This window comes from Phytophthora ramorum, assembly GCF_020800215.1.
Source record: "Phytophthora ramorum isolate Pr-102 chromosome Unknown Phyram_PR-102_s0003, whole genome shotgun sequence".
NCBI lineage: Eukaryota > Oomycota > Peronosporomycetes > Peronosporales > Peronosporaceae > Phytophthora > Phytophthora ramorum.
This window is the reverse complement of record NW_027150649.1, coordinates 849,786-869,735: the sequence shown is the minus strand read 5'-3', so window position 1 is coordinate 869,735 and position 19,950 is coordinate 849,786. Positions and strand designations below refer to the sequence as shown.

At 53.8% G+C, this 19,950-nt stretch overlaps 10 protein-coding genes across 10 annotated transcripts; 5 read left to right on the top strand and 5 right to left on the bottom strand.

The window, feature by feature from the left end:
* Positions 1 to 55: 55 nt before the first annotated feature.
* Positions 56 to 734, top strand: KRP23_3433 (uncharacterized protein; the record flags this gene model as incomplete). The annotated part of the gene is made up of 3 exons (XM_067888283.1): positions 56 to 61; positions 209 to 647; positions 715 to 734. The coding sequence occupies 3 exons, from the start codon at positions 56 to 58 to the stop codon at positions 732 to 734; spliced, it is 465 nt and encodes a 154-aa protein (XP_067747540.1).
* A 316-nt stretch (positions 735 to 1,050) lies between these two features.
* Positions 1,051 to 2,003, bottom strand: KRP23_3432 (EKC/KEOPS complex subunit TP53RK; the record flags this gene model as incomplete). Its single annotated transcript, XM_067888282.1, has 5 exons — positions 1,051 to 1,161; positions 1,231 to 1,344; positions 1,409 to 1,548; positions 1,621 to 1,879; positions 1,959 to 2,003. The coding sequence occupies 5 exons, from the start codon at positions 2,001 to 2,003 to the stop codon at positions 1,051 to 1,053; spliced, it is 669 nt and encodes a 222-aa protein (XP_067747539.1).
* An 801-nt stretch (positions 2,004 to 2,804) lies between these two features.
* KRP23_3431 (Gastric triacylglycerol lipase) lies at positions 2,805 to 4,235 on the top strand (the record flags this gene model as incomplete). The annotated part of the gene is made up of 2 exons (XM_067888281.1): positions 2,805 to 3,431; positions 3,744 to 4,235. The coding sequence occupies 2 exons, from the start codon at positions 2,805 to 2,807 to the stop codon at positions 4,233 to 4,235; spliced, it is 1,119 nt and encodes a 372-aa protein (XP_067747538.1).
* Positions 4,236 to 5,321: 1,086 nt separating this feature from the next.
* On the bottom strand, positions 5,322 to 6,593 carry KRP23_3430 (Lysosomal acid lipase/cholesteryl ester hydrolase; the record flags this gene model as incomplete). Its single annotated transcript, XM_067888280.1, has 1 exon — positions 5,322 to 6,593. One exon carries the CDS (start codon positions 6,591 to 6,593, stop codon positions 5,322 to 5,324), a length of 1,272 nt encoding a protein of 423 aa, XP_067747537.1.
* A 559-nt stretch (positions 6,594 to 7,152) lies between these two features.
* On the bottom strand, positions 7,153 to 8,427 carry KRP23_3429 (Lipase member K; the record flags this gene model as incomplete). Its single annotated transcript, XM_067888279.1, has 1 exon — positions 7,153 to 8,427. The coding sequence occupies one exon, from the start codon at positions 8,425 to 8,427 to the stop codon at positions 7,153 to 7,155; it is 1,275 nt and encodes a 424-aa protein (XP_067747536.1).
* A 904-nt stretch (positions 8,428 to 9,331) lies between these two features.
* KRP23_3428 (Dynein axonemal assembly factor 4) lies at positions 9,332 to 11,687 on the top strand (the record flags this gene model as incomplete). Its single annotated transcript, XM_067888278.1, has 6 exons — positions 9,332 to 9,431; positions 9,512 to 9,879; positions 9,943 to 10,534; positions 10,609 to 10,778; positions 10,863 to 11,463; positions 11,542 to 11,687. 6 exons carry the CDS (start codon positions 9,332 to 9,334, stop codon positions 11,685 to 11,687), a joined length of 1,977 nt encoding a protein of 658 aa, XP_067747535.1.
* A 2,299-nt stretch (positions 11,688 to 13,986) lies between these two features.
* Positions 13,987 to 14,884, top strand: KRP23_3427 (uncharacterized protein; the record flags this gene model as incomplete). Its single annotated transcript, XM_067888277.1, has 4 exons — positions 13,987 to 14,300; positions 14,393 to 14,544; positions 14,623 to 14,683; positions 14,773 to 14,884. The coding sequence occupies 4 exons, from the start codon at positions 13,987 to 13,989 to the stop codon at positions 14,882 to 14,884; spliced, it is 639 nt and encodes a 212-aa protein (XP_067747534.1).
* Positions 14,885 to 15,073: 189 nt separating this feature from the next.
* KRP23_3426 (uncharacterized protein) lies at positions 15,074 to 16,729 on the bottom strand (the record flags this gene model as incomplete). The annotated part of the gene is made up of 2 exons (XM_067888276.1): positions 15,074 to 16,039; positions 16,109 to 16,729. 2 exons carry the CDS (start codon positions 16,727 to 16,729, stop codon positions 15,074 to 15,076), a joined length of 1,587 nt encoding a protein of 528 aa, XP_067747533.1.
* A 121-nt stretch (positions 16,730 to 16,850) lies between these two features.
* On the top strand, positions 16,851 to 18,116 carry KRP23_3425 (TOM1-like protein 3; the record flags this gene model as incomplete). The annotated part of the gene is made up of 4 exons (XM_067888275.1): positions 16,851 to 16,981; positions 17,049 to 17,688; positions 17,776 to 17,992; positions 18,079 to 18,116. The coding sequence occupies 4 exons, from the start codon at positions 16,851 to 16,853 to the stop codon at positions 18,114 to 18,116; spliced, it is 1,026 nt and encodes a 341-aa protein (XP_067747532.1).
* Positions 18,117 to 18,231: 115 nt separating this feature from the next.
* Positions 18,232 to 19,875, bottom strand: KRP23_3424 (MORN repeat-containing protein 5; the record flags this gene model as incomplete). Its single annotated transcript, XM_067888273.1, has 3 exons — positions 18,232 to 18,564; positions 18,627 to 18,788; positions 19,777 to 19,875. 3 exons carry the CDS (start codon positions 19,873 to 19,875, stop codon positions 18,232 to 18,234), a joined length of 594 nt encoding a protein of 197 aa, XP_067747531.1.
* Between the last annotated feature and the right edge of the window lie 75 nt (positions 19,876 to 19,950).

The following is a 19,950-nucleotide window of genomic DNA, read 5'->3' as shown; positions in this document are numbered from 1 at the left end:
TCTCGCCCGCATAGTCGCCAGCTGGCGTGTCCGATCGCAGCATCACTAAGAAGACATGACGGTGCGTCTGTCGCTGCTGCCTTCGCGCTGGAACTCGCCCCCATTGCTGAGTTCGGAGCTGGAGACTAACGATGATACAGTTGACACAGTGGATACTAACTTCAAGTGGTTCGTTCCCCTGCTGCCCGTGGCCTTGGGTGCTCAATAGGTAACGGCTACAACGATCAAGGAAGACATGGAGAATCCCGTGAGTACCAAGACGCCAGTGGGTGAGACCCAGGACCAGGTACCCGAGGACAGCGTCGCCGACGAGGAAAGTGCTGGCGCTGACGACGAGCAGGAAGACTCGGTGGAGGAGACGGAGGACGACGTAGCTAATGGGGAAGATGAGGAGGAGGGGGAGGAAGCTGGGGGGCAGGAGGAGGAAGTGGGGCTGTCGTACCTGTACACGAACTTTGATGACGACGAGAACGATGAGGATTTCAAGGTCGACGCAGCAGCTCAAGATGAGGACGAGGAGGAAGACGAGGATGAGGAGGATGCAGCGGAGGATGAGGATGATGATGACGCGGACGATGATGTTGATGAAGACGACGGCGCGGCCGGTGATGAAGAGGAAGACAACGACGAGGAAGATGGCCCGCCAGGTGCGTGCTATTGACCTGATCAACGGCTGCCAAAGCTGACATTGCATGATGTGTTGTTTGCGCACAGCCAAGAAACAAAAGAAATAGCCACTCGTGGTAAAGTAGTTTGTAAGAAACAGCGAGTGGCTTGGATAGGGCCAGCAAGTGTTCAGGGTGAGGCCCACCAAATGTTGCTTCCTCTATTTTGCCTGTTTCCTGTTTTATAGGGCTTTTAGTTCGGAGGCACATTGCTTTCTACGTCAGCATTCATCTCGCTCGGCAATTTTGCCATGTTGTACAGCTGAGTAGTTGGCCAAGGTGAAAGACTTGGGAGTGAATTGAAGTCCGCGGTAATGTCTAGATTATTGATTTCTCCCAGTGCCAATGGTAGTCTGTTCTGGTAAACGACAATAACAACATCCGTTTATCCGACCATGGTACGCTTCCGGCCACGCAGACGCACTTGGGAGAGCTTCTGGAAGATCGCGTCAGAGCGGCGCGACTTCGCCCGGTACGCCCGCAGCACCTCTTCAACCTGCGGCACAAGCAAACCAGTTAGCTACCAAATCTTCGCACCATGCCCCAGGTGTTCGTCAGAACGCACCAAGAGTTCCGAGTTCACGTGCGTGCTGGCAAACGCGCGCTCCATCACGTACAGGTCGACTGCCTTGTCCTCCGGCAACGGCTGCGAGTTGGCCAACCCAAAGTCGATCATCGTCTGTACCGCACCAAATAAATTAGCAACGACACCACCTTATGAACCCCTTCCTCTTCACACGCACCACATCCGTAGCGTCATCGCTGCTCAACATCATGTTGGACGTCGTCAGGTCTCCGTGGACAATGTCCGCGTCGTGCATCTTGGCGATGGCTTCACCGATCTGGTAGGCCATTTTCAGCGCCATTGGACCATACTTTGGGTCTGTACCACCAAATACAGCACCTCGTCAGTCTCTATCTAGCACTGCAATTGCCTGTGGCCCCTCTCTCTCACCAAGTTTGTAAGCTCGACGCAGGTAGTCCTTGAGACTGCCGCCCGGCACTTTTTCCAGGTAGAGGCGGCTCTTGTCCTCGTCCACGAGGAAAATGGCGGGCGTGAGGACCCCAGCCCGGCGGCACTTGAGGATACAGCGCGCCTCCTGCACCAATCGGCGGTGCGACAGCTTCTTGTCCAGCACCGGGAGGCGGTAGCTCTTCTTGACGCGCTCCTTGACGACACAGGAGCGACCAGCAAAGTCCGTTTCGAACACTTTCTGCATAATAAATAACATTGCAACCACATGGGTGAGTGTGATGTCTAGGTGGTAGCGGCGTGACTCGGGGTGGACGCACCGCCTCGGCGCCCTGGCTGATGAGCTGCCACTCAGTCTCGGCCATGCTGCTTGCAGTTTATATGGCGACCGCCAGGACGGGGTTTTAGCCAATGAAAAGGATATGACAACGAGAATCGGCGATTGGATGAAATTAAATAAATAAATGGATCGTATTTTAAATAAAATTTGGTCAATGATAACACAGGAAGTGTGCCGCTCAATAATTCTGTCGTAATTCTAGTCCCATCTCAGCCTTAATTCTGCCTTTTCTTAGCTAATTATATGCTTAATTATGGATAGGCAGACCTTGGACCCTCTCGATCATCGAGTCAATGGGAGACTAACTAAAGACGGAAGAAGCTAACCCAGCCCGACACAAGTGAGAAACAAGGGGCTATCCGCCATTACTGTCCTATCTCCCCTGATGCCATCTAATATATCGTGATCGAAAGAGCTAGGGGAAGAGCTCATAATTAGCTCTAAATACAGGTAGGCCACCATTTTATGGATCTAATTAGGCCTGAATAAGCAACCCACCCCTGCAAGGCACAATAGTTGCAAGTCGGTATATCTGCTGCGCGCGGCACCAATGCCAATACTAGTACAGTTATAGCACCCGCGCTTCCGTGGCTATACTGGTAAACTCACTCGGCGTGAGTTACGATCCGGGATCGGCAGATCCATACGGTCTCGCAAGATTAGAAGTCTGATGTGTCGAGCTCGATTAATTAAAGTGTTTTGCGTCTTCAAGCGCCAAGGCACTTTCTCTAGTGTCCCGCTGCTCGTATTGTTGAGTCCCTCCCTTTCATTGCCCCCACTTCGTAATTTCCCCCGAGGCCCGCGTACCAATCACCTCGGAGCTACCATGTCACTTTGGCGAAGTCCTCTCTTGCAATGTATTGTCTGGAGTTTCGTCGTCCTTGTAGCCATTGGATCCGTTCGAGTCACCGGGGAAACCGAGGCGGCAGAAGTAGCGGAAGTCGACGTGGATGATGATGTGGGCAGGAACGTCGTGGAAATCGTCGAGGCGCGCGGATACTTTGTCGAGACGCACAAGGTGACCACGGCGGATAACTACGTGCTCACCATGTACCGCCTGCCCAAGACGTACGACGAGAGCCAATCCGAAGCTGAGCCCACTGCCAACAAACCAGTCGTGCTTCTGCAGCACGGTCTGCTGGATAGCAGCTTCACGTTTGTCTCCAACTTCCGCAACCAAAGTTTGGCTTTCGTTTTGGTAGATGCAGGGTACGACGTTTGGCTTGCGAACAATCGGGGCACGACGTGGTCCAGGGAGCATCTAACCTACACTGACGACGACGACGAATTCTGGGAGTTTAGTTGGGAAGACATGGGCAAGTACGACCTCCCAGCGGAGATCGACTATGTTCTCAACGAAGCACAAAGCTCGACGTTGAGCTTTGTTGGCCACAGTGAGGGTACTAGCCAAGCGTTCGTGGGGTTCTCTATCGATCAGAAACTCGCGCAAAAGGTGTCGTACTTCGCAGCGTTGGCTCCAGTCGCTTGGACTGGGCAATTGACGGCGAAAATATTCAAGACGATGGCAACGATGCACCTTGAGAAATGGTTTCAAGCGTTCGGCATCTCGGAGTTTTCCACCAAAAGCACGTTCCTCCAAGAAATCATCGGCGGGTTTGCGTGCACAATTGCAGATAAACTTTGCAACTCTGCCGTTTCTCTCGTTGCAGGCCCCTCCGTTAGCACGAACACCTCGCGAATCCCCGTTTACATTTCCCAAACGCCGGCGGGTACCTCGGTGAAGAATATGGCTCACTACGCACAGAATATTCGCGACAACACGTTCGCATCGTACGACTACGGTTGCAAGTGCAAGAGGAATTCGGATATCGTCAAGTGCCCCGTGTCCAAGTGCGAGAACAAGAAGGTATACGGCAGCTTCGACCCGCCCGCATTTCCCATTGGCAAAATGGTGTATCCCCGTACTGGTTTCTATATCGGATCTGCTGACACGATCGCGACGACAGCTGACATTGAAAAGCTCCGCGAGGCGCTCCCATCGGGTACGATCGTGCACGAGCTGGCAGTCCAGGAGTACAGCCACCTGGATTTAACGTGGGCATACAACGCCAACGAAAAGGTGTACCAGGATCTACTCGCGCAGCTTGACAAATACCAAGGGGTTGGCTACGCGAGAGAAACCACCGCGACTGATAGCGCAAGCAGGTCGACCGATAATGATTTGGCGAGCGCCGGAACGGAATCTGAAGAAATCACCGAGTCCAGAACTTCATTTTCGTTCCGCCAGTTAGATTAGATAGGATGTAGGCGACGCTCTCGACGCATCGGCAAACATGTTTTGAGGACGTCATAGAAGATGTGACCTAGGGAACCAGAAATTGGGAGACGCCCGGGGTTGGAGTTGGCCCGAGTAAAGTGTAATGAAAACGTGGTGCACCAGCTTGGGGTGGGCTAGCACGTGTTTTATCCTATTAATCTAGGGAACCATGGTCACAGATATCCTTGCGCGTGCGATATTCTCACGCAGAAAGTTCTCTTATAATTTACCAGTTGGAGGATCATTATTTCGGCAACACCGCGCAGGTTTCGCCGTAAAAATACATTTGGGAATGAGATCATGCACTTGTCCACTAACAAAAAATAGCAAGGGTGCATTGATCAACTCTCGCTCGACTCTTCTCGACACGGATTGCCGACATGAAGCCGAACCAAGTAGCAAATGCGCCACCAGGATCTGTGCCTGTTGCTGATCTTGAACGTGGGTGGGTAGGACAAGAACCCGAGCAAGTGTACCAAGGTGGAGCTCAGCAGTATGCCAGCGTCGTCCCGTTCTCAGAAGACACGCCGCCAATGATGGGGAGCTGGTTAGTTGGTCTCTGTGGCTGCTGCACGGACCTCATTCCCAACTGCTGCATGGCGACGTTTTGCCCGTGCATCTCGCTGGCTCAAATTGCAAAGCGCCTGGGTGTCAGCTCCTACTGCTGCGGACTGTGCCTAAGCTTTCTCTTCGGCTGCGTCTTCACCGCGGGCCTACCATTCTGGATTTGTCACCTTCGCTCTACAACGAGACAGAGGTTCCGGATCCCAGGAAATTGCTGCGGAGACTACATGGAAGCGTGTTGCTGCCCGTGCTGCTCAATCGCTCAAATGGCTACGAGGTCAGCCAGCTACACACCCGGTAGTTGTAGTTTCGGCTCTCTCGACACGCTACCACCGTACAAACGTGTGTAGTGCACTGCAACGCCATCGATCTCATGAGGGTGAGTACGCTAAACCAACAACCAAGCACTCCTGCGTGAGAGTGGGGTGAACAATAATATACGACAACAAAGCTTGATATTTCACTGTTCGTTTTCTGAGCGTCGATGCTGAGCCGACCTACTCAGTAGCTTTTACCTTCGTACAACTGAATCTGCGCGATGAGGTCGTCGTACACGTTTTCGTGCGCATTATCCGCCCACGTGAAATCGATATGGCCGAAATCGATGGTTTTGTCATGAACGATTGTTCCGACCGGAAGCCCAGCGCGCAACTTGTTGATGTCGGTCTCCGTCGCCAGAGTGTCTTGAGCGCCGTTGTAGAACCCCGTACGCGGGTACACCATGTCTTCGATGGGGAATGCTGGTGGGTCGAAGCTGCCGTACTTCACCTTGTTTTCACAGATCAACGTCGAGCACAGACTGATTCCTAGGATGCGAAGGCAACTGCAACCGTAGTCGTACGACGCGAAGGTGTTGTCACGAATGCCTTGCGCATAGTGCGCCATATTTTTCACAGAACTACCCGCTGGTGTCTGGATGACGTACACATGCACACGCGAAGCATTGATGTTGTCAGAGGGGCCACCGATCAAATCGATGAAGCCGTCGCACACCACATCTGCCCATGCGCATGCATATTTGCCCAAGATCCCCTCAAGCACAGGGTTGTTGGGACTGAACTCGCTCACACCGAAAACCTGGAGCCACGAGTCCACGTACGTCTTGGCCAAGGTCACGAGGATTGGCGATGTAGCAGCTCCAGTCCACGCTACCGGCGTGAATGCACCAAAGTAGGAGACCACTTTGGCAAGCTCCTGGTTGTTCGAGAACCCGACAAACGCCTGGGTGGTGCCCTCTGAGTGTCCGATATAACTCAACATCGGCCTTCCCGAGACGCTCAGAGCGTAGTTGATCATGGCCGGCAGGTCATAGTTGCCCATGTCCTCCCACGTGAAGTCCCAGAACTCATCGTCGTCGGTGGTGTAGTCCAAGTGCTCCTTTGACCAGGTGTTGCCTCGGTTGTTGCCCAGCCAGACATCGTAGCCGAGATCAGCGAGGATAAACGCCAAGCTCTGGTTGCGGTAATTGAGGACCCACGTGTACGAGCTGTCTAAGAGACCATGCTGCATGTAGACCACCGGTTTGTCAGCGGCACCAGTTGAACCCGATTGACTTTCGGCGTAGCTCTTGGGCAGGCGGTGCATCGTGAGGACATAGCGATCAGCGGTGGTGACCTTGTGCGTCTCAACCGCGTAGCCTCGGGCTTGGATGATCTGCGGCGTGTTAAGCCCAGCGTCCGGGTCAACGGAAACCTCTTCCTCAGCTTGAATAACCGGATGCAAGACGGACACAGAGCCCAGTAGCACACACAAAAATGCTTGATGAAAGCGCATGCTTGGGCTTGAGCTAGTTGGTCTTTCGCGGAGGAACGCAAATTTGAGAATGAGGCAAGCCACCGACCAGCCAAACCGCTTTGATCTCGGTGTGCTGGAGGCGCAGGTGACGGATCAAAGTTTCGTTTGACCTAGGAAGGATGGGACCCCCGCTACGGACCAGCCCAGGACTACTACTCAGCGGCATTTCCAACGTTGCCTTTCGTTAGTAGACCCCGCGGACGTTGAAGTGGGCGAAGCTTCATCGATATTCAACACGAGCAAGTGACGCACTACGCCTTCAAACATCTATCGCCGTGGGTGGCACCATGCAGAGGGATGCTGCAAGCTATCAGCACGAGCATGGTAGACCAGAATCTAGGGTAATAATTTCGTGAGAATCTTTGCCTTACAAACGGCTTCACGTTGAAGTGGACAGCTCAAGTGGCTCTACCACAACTACAACCAAACAGACTGCGACAGCTTGCAAATGTTATCATCCATAGAATCGTTACGAACTCTTCCTTACTACTCACGGTGTTTGAGTGCACGCAGATACAGTGGAGTTCATGTCCACACATCAGTACCCGACGTCGACGTACTTGGCGATCTGGGTGAGCAAGTCTTGGTAGATTAGCTCGTTGGCATTGTAGCCCCACGTGAAGTCCAAGTGGTTGTACGCGACGCTTTGGTCGGTGAGGATGGTTGCGCTGGTAAGACCTGTGCGAAGTTGATCCACGTCCGTGCTCGTGGCCAGCCAGTCGTTCGAGCCCGTGTAAAGTCCCATTCGCGGGTACTCGATGGCCGAGAGGTCAAAGTTGGGCGGCTCGAACGCGCCGTACACAGTCTTGTTCTTGCAGATGAGCTTCGAGCAGAGGCTGAGTCCCAGAGCCTGCAAGCAGCTGCAGCCGTAGTCGTAGTATCGGAAGGTGTTGTCACGGATCCCCTGCGCGAAGTGCGCCATGTTCTTCACCGATGTCCCTGCAGGGGTCTGCGAGATGTACACCTGCAACCTCGTCGTGTTGACATTATCCGAAGGTCCCGTCAGAGCGTTGATGATGGAGCCACAGGCCTGGTCCACGAAGGCGCACGCGTACTTGGCCAGAATGCCCTGAATCAGCCAGTTGGTCTCCCAGAAAGCACCAACACCCAGGATAGTGAACAGGACGTCCAAGTACGTATCGGCCATGAGCTCAAAGATTGGAGAAGTGATGTGGCCCAGGTACGAGACTGGAGCAAGTGCGCCGAAGTACGACACCTTCTTGGCGAGATCTTGGTCCACTGAGAAGCCAGCGAACGCCTGCATGGTGCCTTCGCTGTGACCCACGTAGCTTAATGTGGAGTGGCCCGTGCTGTCCAGCACGTAGTTGATCATGGCTGGCATGTCGTTCAGCGCCATCTCTTGCCACGAAAATGCCCAATACTCGTCGTCGTCCGTGGTGTACGTCACGTGCTGGTTCGACCACGTTGTGCCGCGGTTGTTGCCGAGCCAGACGTCGTATCCAGCGTCCGCCAGCACAAACGCCAAGCTTTGGTTGCGGAAGTTGCACACGAACGTGAAGCTGCTGTCGAGCAGGCCGTGGATGAGGTACACAGCCGGTTTGTTGGCCGCGGCCGACGCGTTCAGCTGGCTTTCCGTGTACGTCTTGGGCAAGCGATACATGGTGAGGATGTAGTTGTCCGAGGTCGTGACCTTGTGCTCCTCGACGTAATAACCGCGGGCTTCTACGATCTGCATCACGGTGAGTCCGTCGTCGGGGTCCACGTACGCCTCGGCCACTTGTTGTTCGGCTCGAGCAGCCAGGAGCGCCACGCTCCAGGTCAGCAGCAGTGCCAAGCCGCGATACATCGTCATGTCCGTCGTGAGCGGGGCAAATTGCGTTGTGGTGTCCAAGCGACGGCATCCATCAAGGAACTCACTTTCGCGCAGCAAATCACATCTTGAGGGCGACCAGGTGGCGCGCAGTTTTCCAGACGCTTGGATACCTCTCAGCCGGGCCGGCGGGACAAGAGACTCTGTCGGCCACCGGACCAGAAGCACAAAGTGCTGCACTTGTGTCAGCGTGAAAGTCTCCACTTGACGTCATCACGGGAATGTGCATCCGTGACTTATGGAGCAGAAAACGACCGGCAAGATGTGTTCGTCCGCGCAGTTTCGTCAGCGGCGACGTTGAAGTGAAGCTGCCAAAGACACCGGTGTATACACGAGCGAAGATAGCCACGATGTGCGTCCATACGCGTTTCGATGTATCAGGCATCGGCGGCCGAGTTTGTAGCTGCTAGCCTGCTGCAGGCGGCCTGCGTACCGGTACACGCAGCCGAGTAAGTCGCGGTTAGTGACCTCTTTGATCCACAAACGGACACTGCTTTTACATGTATCCGAGGCAGCTTCGGCTACATGTACGAGCCACCGCTTCTTGAAATCGTGGGGTGAGCTAGCCCCGCATCGCTTGAGTAAGGAGCAGTTTCAAATCGGAGGCGGGGGCTTCTCCGCACACGAGTGTGATCGCTGATGGTGTCTGTCATGATGATGCAGCTCTTTAGACCAGGAACCTCGGTAAACACGCAGCAGGAAGCAGTCACGCCAGCTTCGCGCTGGAGCAGGCAGGCTTGACGCAAAATTGGATCCCTGTCGCGTGGTAATCAACGAGCCGCACAATCAGCCGCGATCTTGAAGCGTCGCATGGACTCGAGCGGACGCGGCCGAAAGATACTCCATCGAACCATTCCAACTTCGCTCGAGCACCAAGGAAGACAAGATGCCGCTCGTGCCTCGATACACGTGGGAGGAAGACGCTTCCAGCCTCGCACTGGAGCTGCATCTGCCAGGGACGTCGCTGCGGAACATTGACATCTACGGTAGGGACCGAGATGCGAATGCTCCGTGATCAGGATCCATGCTAAACTGTTGTTTGTGGCTGTATCCCATCACCACACAGTGAGTGATCTGGTGGTGAAAGTCAATGCCGCACCGTACGTGCTGCTTCTGGACCTGCCGGACGCAGTGGACGACGCATCTGCAGCCGTGAAAAGTATCCCGGCGTCGAATTTGCTGAGGATCTCTCTGAAGAAGCAAGTGCACCGAGTGTGGAAGGAGCTGCAGTTTCAAGACACCAAAGCAGCGCTAAGAGAACGACGCGATGCTTCAATGGAGCGCAAACGAGCGAGCGAGACTGCGTTGAGTGAAAAGCGGAAGGAGCGCAGACATCAGGAGGAGAAGGAGACCTTGCGAGCGCAGATGGCTGTTGATGACACCAATCGCCAAATCCTGACCGACCTTAAAGCGGAGGAAAAAGAGAGTGAAGAGGTACTAGCCACGTTTTGTTTCACTGAGCATGCTACATTCTGCTAACAATTTTTGGTTTGATAGCGGAGTTTGTACGAATCGTTTCGAGATCTTCAAGCTCAAAAACAAACGCAAAAACGCGATCACAAGACGAGCAATCAAGATAGTCATACGAAAACGCTAGAAGACGAAGGCCCATCGCCTACAACCAAGAAGTCAGAGAAGAAAGTATCGTTTGCCGCACTGCCCCAGGGAAACGTTGTTCTCGATCGGACGGACAATCAAGAAGATGAAGTGATTGAATTGACTGAAGATGGTATTTTCGACATTTCAAGTGCTGCCAAACCAATAGCGATAGTCGGGGAAGAGTTTCTTGCTGCTGAACTGGATGAAGATCAGTCAGCAGACTCCAACAAATCAACGAAGGCAAGTCGAGATGAAACAATTGAAGCGAACAAGAGATCGAGTGCTCCTGCGGTAGAAGAGGTGGTAGAGCTTCCGCCACCTCGTGAATGCATACAGTCAGAAATCCGCTTTACTCCTCGAGTGTTTCCGACGCCTTCGCGAGAATCCAAGGCTGCAGAGGAGGAGGGCTGGCTTATCAAGAACCGGAAGCACGTCAACTCACACAAGGGTCTCAACCGGTCGTCGGAGTACGATATCAGTGAAACAGACCGTGCGTCGCGTACAAATATGTATGGCATGATCGCAGAGTGCACTGATGCTGACGATTTTATTGATTTGTTACAGCTATGTGGCTGAAGGCAAAAGGTGACGACTTTTTCCATTCAAAGGACTTCCGCAGTGCTACCAATGCGTACGCCGAGGCCATTTCGGCAACACCCAGCGATAACACTGATTTGATTGCAACTTGCCTATCGAATCGCGCGGCATGTTTGCTTCATCTAGGGGAGTTTGAGGTACGATATTTTCTATTCAAACCACGCAGTTAACCACATTGACAACAAACTGGCGGACTCTGTCTCTCTTTACTACCGTGACAGGAATGCATCTCGGATTGCTCAAAAGCGCTTTCATATTTGCCAGATACTCGTACTACGGACGGAAACTCGAGCATGCTGAAACACTACCGCCTCAAGCTAAAACTCTTCGTTCGTCGTGGTAGTGCGAACTGTCGGGCTGGTCAGTACAGCCAGGCTAAAGCAGACTACGGAGTCGCATGCTCGATGGATACGCAGAATCCACAGCTCCGAGACGATTTTATGGAACTTGTTGCGATGGAGAAAGCTCATGAACTCAAACAATCGGGTGACAACATTTTCAGGGAGGGCAGGGATCTCGTCCGAGCTATCCAGCTGTACTCGGACGCGTTGAGGCTGAACCCTCTCTCAATTGCATGTCTGTCGAATCGAGCTGCTTGCTACTTGATGCAACACGCTGTAAAAGAATGCATCGAGGACTGCACGCAAGCGCTAAAACTTCTACAGCAAGACACCAACCCTGTTGGAAATTTGGGTCAAGAGCATGGACTTGCCTTCTTCTCCATCGGTCCTGCCGCTGGGTCGTCTCAGCGGCGTGCGTGGGTTGTCAAGACGCTCGTGAGACGCGGCGCGGCCTACTTATCAATGCAAGATCTGGATAAAGGTGCGTTGCTCTTCTTTGAAAGCTTGAGCTTGACGAGTTCATCTAATTGAAGATTTTTTGCGTCCTATATGCAATCAGCCGAGCAAGACTACGCTGCAAGTGTCGAACTGGATCCATCCAACGAAGCGCTCAAGGCAGATCTGGCGAAGGTTCGGATTGAACGACAGCAGAAAGAGGCGAAGCTTGACGAATCACTGATGAAGCCGCCTCCGCTCCAAGCTTAGCCTGAGTTGCAAAGCTTACGACACAGATCATGCTTTGGTTTTCAATTTCGCAAGATAGAAATAAATCTTGTCCTTCGCCTGAGCTCGTGCTGTTGCGCCTAAAGCAAGCCTAGTGAGAGGTTTGGAAGAGCTACGTTTACGCGCTGACCCCGGCAAGTTGCTTGAGGACTGCACTGACCAGCTTCCTCGTCGACTTCGTTCTCTTCTCGCACAGAACACAAATGGTCAAGCTTCCACACTGGGGTTACTTTAGTGTGTGGTGGTGAAGGAGAAGAACGCACTCCAGCTAACGAAGTTGTGACGACTTGTGCACAGAAGGCAAATAGGTTACCTGCACTTCGCTTGGGCGCTGGTGTATCTCTTCGAGGTGCGCTGCCGACTGAAGGCAGGCCGTCCAGTACAATACAATGTCCACCTAAAGGCTTGAGCCCGATTTCTGCTGGCTGGCTGGGTGGTGATGGCGCGGTGTACTCGACGTAGTTGAAGCCTTTGCCTGGTACACTTTTAGCCCGATTTCGACCGGGTGCAGGAGGAGGGAGGGACTCCATTGCTTCGCTAATGCTGTTCACTTGTATCTCAAAGGATTCGGGAATAGGATCCTGTACCTCAAACGTGTTGCCAGTCGCAATGGGAGATGTTTGGCTCCCGTGAACGTTTGTTGCGAAGTTTGTACCTCCAGTCCAAAGCGTGTATGGCGCATTGGTATGCGGCGAGACCCTGAGCTCAAGATCATGATGTACGGCCGTTGAAGTGCGAAACGGAGGACGTTGGGTGTGTGTTGCTCGCTGCACCTGGCGCACCCAAGTCGATACCCGGGCCAGGACACCTCGGACTTTGCGAGCATTTTCCACCGCCTCTTGCTGTTCGCGCAACACCGCTTGCAATTGCGTTCTCAATCGCTGTTCTATCTCTCTGTGGGTTTCGATAGCGTGCTGTAGCTTCGTCTCCAGGTCACCAATGTGTTGGGCATGCTGCGTTTCCATCACCGCTAATCGTTGCGCGAGAGTCGTCTTTTCATCGCGAAGGCGACGCAGCTCATCATGACCAAGATGAACCTCATGTCTGGCTGGAGATACGCTCAAGTCCTGCTGAAGGCCCTCACTGTCCACCTGCTGAGGTCCATCGTCGTCTTGATTGTTGTCTTCCTCCTCGTGCACCCAATTTATGGTAGACTTGCCGACCACGACGTCCTTGTCTACGGACTTCACCTTGTCCTGCCAATCGACGCCCAGTGCATTCATCGAAAAGAGCGACGCTGCCGCGGGCAAACTCCGTGGGGCGGAGAGGCGGGCGGTAGGTTCTGCCATTGGATACCTAATTGATCGAGTTCCAACTTGCGCCGCACTTGACCAAAGCAGGAGTGGGCAGTGAGGGTTCCGCTAGCACCGCAACTCCGTCGCATGCTCAAATGCAGCGGATAAGATGCCACACGCATGAACGTACAAGGCTGACAAGGATCACAATTCCGTTTGACGGCCACATCGACCAATGGGATCAACTATCTGCACGAACCCCCACAGGAACGAGATCAGAGCATACCGCAGTCCGGAAATAGCGAAGCAAGCGTGTTGGTACATGCATGCACTGCAGTGGACAACGACCATCAATCATTCGAGGCCAACACGCCCGAAATACTTGTACTCACATGCATGTGCAACGCAGGATCTGTCGTTGAAGTTCAGCATTACATCGCTCGCGCTCGTCGCGTTGTAATAGGGTCATTGCCCTCGAGCGCTGAGGTGCTTTACGCCAGATTCCTGTGGTCATCTTACGGCCTCAATTTCGTTCGAGGAGTCGACTGGCAAACCGTCGACGCTTTTCGGTGCTTTGTAGACGGTTTCAACGGTTTTACCAGTCGTCTGCAGGACGCGTGCAATGCGGCGGCGGACAAATCTGCTCGCAGCCTACACTGACCGCATCAAGCGACTGCCGCTTTGCCTGGCTGCCAGCGCCAACGTGGCAGCAGAAGCTGATTGCCAGCGGAGACAAATCTCTCAGCAGCCAGCCCGACCGATCCTCACGTAAGTCGCGCCGTTCGGTTTACGGCAGTGGAAGTCCTTTTCCTACCCGTATATCGTCCCATCGCATCTGAATCATCATTATAAAGAGGGTCCGATCGCGCTATGAGTGGTTTCCACACCTTTACTACCCGTTCATGACGATGAAATATCAGGTATCACAACCCTATGAGTATAACTGCCAGTGGACAGAGTTGGGCCTGGTGGACCGTGAAAGCATTTGACCTCGTCGATTCCTACCGCTTCATCACTTCGCGCATTCCCCGCTCAGTCGCTCTCTAATGCCTCCCATGCTCAACAGCAGCGCCACCCACGCACACGTGTCGCCTCCATCTTCGCCTCGAGTGCGCAAACTGGACGTCGATTGTAGCAACAGCAATGGCAGTCGCGACCTCGGCAGCGTCATGCTCGACACTTTGCAGCAGCGCCTGGCACTCACGTCGCTGCGCTCGCTCATGAGCTGCGCCGGCATCGGCGAGACGGAGCCGTTCAACCTGCCGACGCAGCACCGCATGCTTTGGCGCATGAAGACCAACGCCAACTACTTCCTGACCAACTACCTGCTGCTCACCGTCGGCGTCTTCGCCTTCCTGCTGTACGACTCACGGCAACTGCAATTTCACTGCAGCATTGCAGCAATGAGATGAAGGTACTAGAAGCTGACATGGTCCCTGTGTTGTGCTGCAGGTTGTTCTTCCACCCGATTCAGCTACTGGTGTGTGTCATCGTGGCCTACGGGTGGCACGTGTTTCTCACCAAGAAGGAGATCCCAACGGACAAGTTCGAGGTCTTTGGCCGACGACTCAGCGAGCAGGACATTCTGCTTGCAGCGACAGGATGTACGCTGGCTATATTTTGTCCTGATAGTTGTTGGTGCTGCGGATATGGTTGTGACGATGTTGATGTTTCTTGTGCAGCGACCATGGTGTTCCTGCTCTTCTTCGTGCTGCCGACCGTCATCTTCGCGCTGTCCGTCTCGTACGTCTTAGCTGTCCGCACTACTAGCGCTTTGTGGTGTTGACGGATCTTTGTCATCTCTAACATGCATCGTCTCCCTTCATTTGCAGATCGCTGGCTAGCGCTGCGCACGCTTTGCTGCGCAGCAATCGACTCAAGGACGACTCGGTTGATGCCCGGCAGGGTTCTGCAAGCTCGTCCGAGGTCGAAGAGTTGGTGTAAATGACTGGGCGGAGCCACTCTGTCCCACCTACAATCTAGTTCTATAGCGCGACCGACTAACAGATCCAGACGCTGGCCTCAGGAGGTGAAGTGCAATGGCATATTTCGCCTCCTAGAACCTCTGCATGCGGTACCATCGATACGTTTATTAATCCAAATTACGTCCATACTCTGTTGTTTGAGGTGCTTTCATTCGAGCTGCTTCTTGATGAATCTGACTGTATCGCCCTGCTCGTTGTAGCCCATTTGCCGAGTGTGCATGAGCACATTCGCTAACACTGGGATTTTAAAGACCAGAAACGGGAACGAGAACAGCCCGTACGCAGTCCGTATCCAGTAAAATAATGCCTGTCGCTGCCACGACTCGAACGGCAGCCAGAGCACGAGACCGGCGAGAGCCATGATCACGATGAAAGATACTGTCTCGTATCCGCAGAACTTCATGAGGTACCCACCGCGATTCAAATGCACTTCGTTGCCAAACGCATCGTGGAAGACGTTCAGTTCTCGCAGCTCCATTGATTTCGTACGGAACAATGTTGACTCTTGCGGTCGCTTTGTGTATGGTAAGCGGAAAAACGCCGCCCAAACGAGCACGATCTGCAGCACGAAAAAGCACACTGTCCCTTCACTCAGGGCTGGGCCGCCCTCATTTTGGCAAGCGAGCATGGAGCCTTGCACGACGCACTTCACATACATAAAGATCCCAAATATCATGTGAATGATACCAAGCGTGATAAACTGCGCCACCTTGAAACCTACGATGAACTGGCACAATTGATGCTCGTTCGTCTTGTCCTTGACGATGAACAGAAAAATCCACCACAGCTGGCCCGCCACAGGCAACAGCCCCACACCCGTGTATGCAAGCCACCATGGGTCCTTGAACGACCGCCAAATAGTCTTATCGTGAGGGAACAAGTGATGTAACACGTGTCCGCGAAGACGACGGAACAGGCCAAACCTGGGATTGGTTACTGGAACAACAGCTCCCCGGCCGCTCGATGGCGCGCTTCCGCTGCTGCCACTTTTGTCCTTCGCACTTTTATCCAGCGCACTTGTAGGTGAATCCTGGCCAAACAGATCCCGCGTCTTGCGGAAAATCTCCATCTTGACATCCGGCATGAATTGCTCAATGCCGATGTCAATGTTCGTCTGCAGCATAGTAACAACGCCCAAGTCAGCACTCATCTACCCCTCTTTTCCATCAAACTAACTACACACCTTTAGATAGCTCGGCATATCCGGATCTTTCAGCGCCTGTTTCAATCTTGCCGCCACAATATCCAACGCACTCTCCAGCACTTTCCTAACTGTGCGATGCATGGCAAACTGCACCTCGTCCTTGGTGTCCTTGGCGATATGGTTCAATCTTTTACCCGTCGACACGATCATAGTACTGGTACTACCCACGATTCCGCTCCACGCTGTTGGCAGCTTCTCTGCCGCATCCGCCGCACGCTCCGCCGCGTCCAGTACCTGCTGCTCGGGGAAAATGTCGGGAAACACGCGCTTGTACTCCTGCGCGAAGAGCTGCACGTCTCGCATCAGCAGATCCGTCTCTATGTCCAGACCATCGTCACTGCTGAAGCTGAGTCGTCTCTGCTGCTGCTTCTTGGTCAAGTTGCGCCAAAAGCGCCGCATCTCTAGGCGTTGCTGGGCCGACAGCTGCGGCATCTTCTCCATGGCCTGGAAAAAGAGATCCGACGACACGGGGCGCTCCGCCGACGCAAGCTCCTGGTCCTCCAGCTCCTCGCGCTCCTGTAGGAACGAGAAGACGAACACGCCCGCCGACATGGCCACGGCGCCGTACAGTAGCCGCGCGCGCAGCAGTGAGTCCAGCATGTCGTAAACGGTTCTCTTATGCTGTAAAATTACCTTCAAGCTGGAAGTTGATGTGAAATACATGAATATTGTGGCTGTACGTAAGTGGTAATTTTGGCTCACTTTGCAATTGAAGAAGACGATGGCCGAGTACGCGCAGGAAGTGGCGGAGGCGGAGGAGCTGGTGGCGCGCGCGACGGACGAGGCGCTCACAGGCCCCGAGTGGGCGCTCAACATGGCGCTCTGCGACTGCGCCAACGCGCACCACGCCGTGTACGTGATTATTACGTAAATTGTAAACAAGGTATTGTAAAATAACAGCCAAAAATGTAAATACCAGATGCGACGACATCGTGCGCTTCTTGCAGCGCCGACTGCAGAGCGGCAGCCCAAAGGTGGTGCTGCTGGCGCTGATCCTGACGGAGACTGTGGTCAAGAATGGCCCGCCGGCAATCCACTGCCAAGTGGGGTCGCGGCTCTTCCTGAGCGAGGTGGCGGCGCTGTCGGACGGCAGCTTGGGCGTAGACGTGCAGAACCAAGCGCTGCTACTGATCCGCCAATGGGCCGACGCCTTCAAGGGTGGCGAGCTGCAGGCGTTCCAGGACGTGTACAGGCAGCTCAAGATGCAGGGCGTCGCGTTCCCGGAGGTGGAGAACGACGCGCCGATCTTCACGCCTCCATCGTCCGCAGCTTCAGTTGGTGCTGCTACTGGAGATGAGGGTTATGCAGGAGATGCAGCAGCTGCTGCTGTGGCTGGGGGACGCACGAGAGAGCAGCAGCTGGAGAAGCTGCACGCCGACTTAAAGGTGGTCCAGCAGAAGATCAAGCAGCTGAGGGACCTGCACACCCGTGGACAGACCGGAGAGCAGTTGGAAGACGTGCTGGACTTCCTGCGCCAATGCCAGCCAAGGATGAATACGCTCATTGAAGGGGGTATCATGGGCAAAATCGACGAACACACGCTGGAGGAGTGCCTCAACGTACGTGGTGGAACATACTTTTTGATCATACTGGGATGGGATGAATGATGGTGGTGGCCTGATAAGTATTTTGCTTGTGATGAAAAGGTGAACGATAATTTAATGAAGACCCTGGAAGAGTGCAGCAAGACCAAGACGAACGACATGATGACCTTCGACTCGCCGCCGCGTGCTGCCCGCACTGCTGGACTTTCGGTGGGTGTGGCCGAGCTGAATTTGGATGCAGATAGGACATCGGGTTCCGCAGCTACAGCCCCACGACCTATGCTTTCTCCTCGCTCCACACTCACCACTATGGATGATGGTATGTTGTAGGAGATGCCTTGTGACGACAGATCTGTGGGTAATTAAGTCTACTTCGCTACGTTATACTTGCTGCAATTTGTGTAGACTTCGACGATTTCCTGAGCAAGACAACAGCACAGTAGCAGGCTCAACAGTATTCACACTATCAGGTAGGGCCAAACGCAAGGCGGGTCACGATTCAAGTAAACGCCGCAATGCAGGCGGGATAATCTCATCTATCGCTTTAGCTGGTCGTGCTCAATGGATAGACATGTCTTTGGTGGTGGCTTTAGGCGCTCTCGTCATTATCCATTCCTTCTCCTGCTCCGTGGGCTGTCGCGTCTCGGACGGATTATTATACGCCGACACAAGGCCGGTTGACGGTGTGTAGATGCCGTTGCCGGCATCGTACGACCCGAGCGGCACAACGCGGTTGATGCCGGTATCAAAGTAGTTCAGCTCTCCGGCTGGGAGAATACCTCGGGGTGACACAGACTCCGAGTAGTACTGTCGGTCAGCATCCGTGCAGTAGCCCCAGCCTGTTAGGGCGTATTCCAGTCCGTCCGAGAACGTGAAGGATCCTTCCACTTGCTACACCATATCCGTTAAGGTTAGGCCCAGCACGTCATATCGCCACTAATGCGGTGTCTTACCTTGCCGCACGCCCATTCTCCTTCCAGCTTGCCTTCCGGGAAGAATAGAACTCCGTGGCCGTGGAACTCGCCATTCTGGAACTCGCCTTCGTATCGGTAGCCGTCGGGTAGATGCAGGACCCCCTGGCCGTGATAACGCCCAAACTCCATGCTGCCTTCATACTGCAAGCAACGAAAACAACAACTCAGTCATCATACAGGCACCTTCGTACCAATAATGTTAAACCCAGGCACCTTCGACTGACTGTACTCCATTGCCAGCGCTGGAAAGGTCCGGAAGCGTAACAAAATAATAGTGGCAGACTCCTACTGCACGTATTTGAGCCTCAACTTCCGTCACGAAGCTGCTCTAAACAAGATTAGCATCGCCGTGCTTGGAGTTCTTGTCGCGACCACTAAAAATACTGTCACGCATAAAAGCACTTGTCAGCGGTATCGCCACCGATGCTTGGGAAAAGCCCAACGGCCGCTTGAAGCAAGCGTGCTGGTGAATCTGCTCGCGGAGTACCGCCTTCTAGTTGCACTCGGCACAGTACAGCTCTACCGTCTTCAAGCTGATGGCCAGACTTGCATCTTCTCAGCAAATCTTCAGCGCTGCAGTCTCGTCCTCTGTGCGAGCTGCTCAATGCCCCACCAGGGGTTCGCTTCTTTCGGACGTGAGCTGCTCGCCGTGAAGATCGTTACCAGCAAGTGTGAAGGTGTCTTGCCAATACATATGTAGATAGCTGCACTCGTGACTGCAGTGGTACAGTGGGTGACCGCTGAGGACCGGATCAGACCGCTTCAAGGATGGGTTCCCGATCAAAGGCAACTACATATACGTCACGATGACAACGAGCAGGCTAACTTCAATCAACGTGTTGCCAGAAGACTCGAGAACAGGTACAAAGCTTCTTCCAGCGCTGAGTATGTTCACCAGCCAGGCCTAACTTGACAGGGTCGCGTCCGATCCAAATCGTCCGGTGCACGATCACCATCTTGCCACAGTCACAGTCCTCTCCCCGCTCGCTCATACTAGCGAAACCACGTAGCGACCACATGGCTGGGTGACTTCAACGTACCATCATCGTTGCACCAGACGTCCTCGCCAACACCGCTTGGGTTGCACCGGTCACGTTGGGCTCATCGAAACGTGGCGGTGTGCATGCACCTGGTCTCTGCGCGTGTGATGCTCGAGCGCAAGCACCTTTGCCTTCATCGTAAGGACCATCACAACCTTCACCTCCAGCATGGAAATCGAGGTCTCCATCAAAAGTCTCAATCCATCGCTCATTCTGCATTTGACGTCGTGTCCGACAAGCTGCTACTGCTCTACCTGTCACCT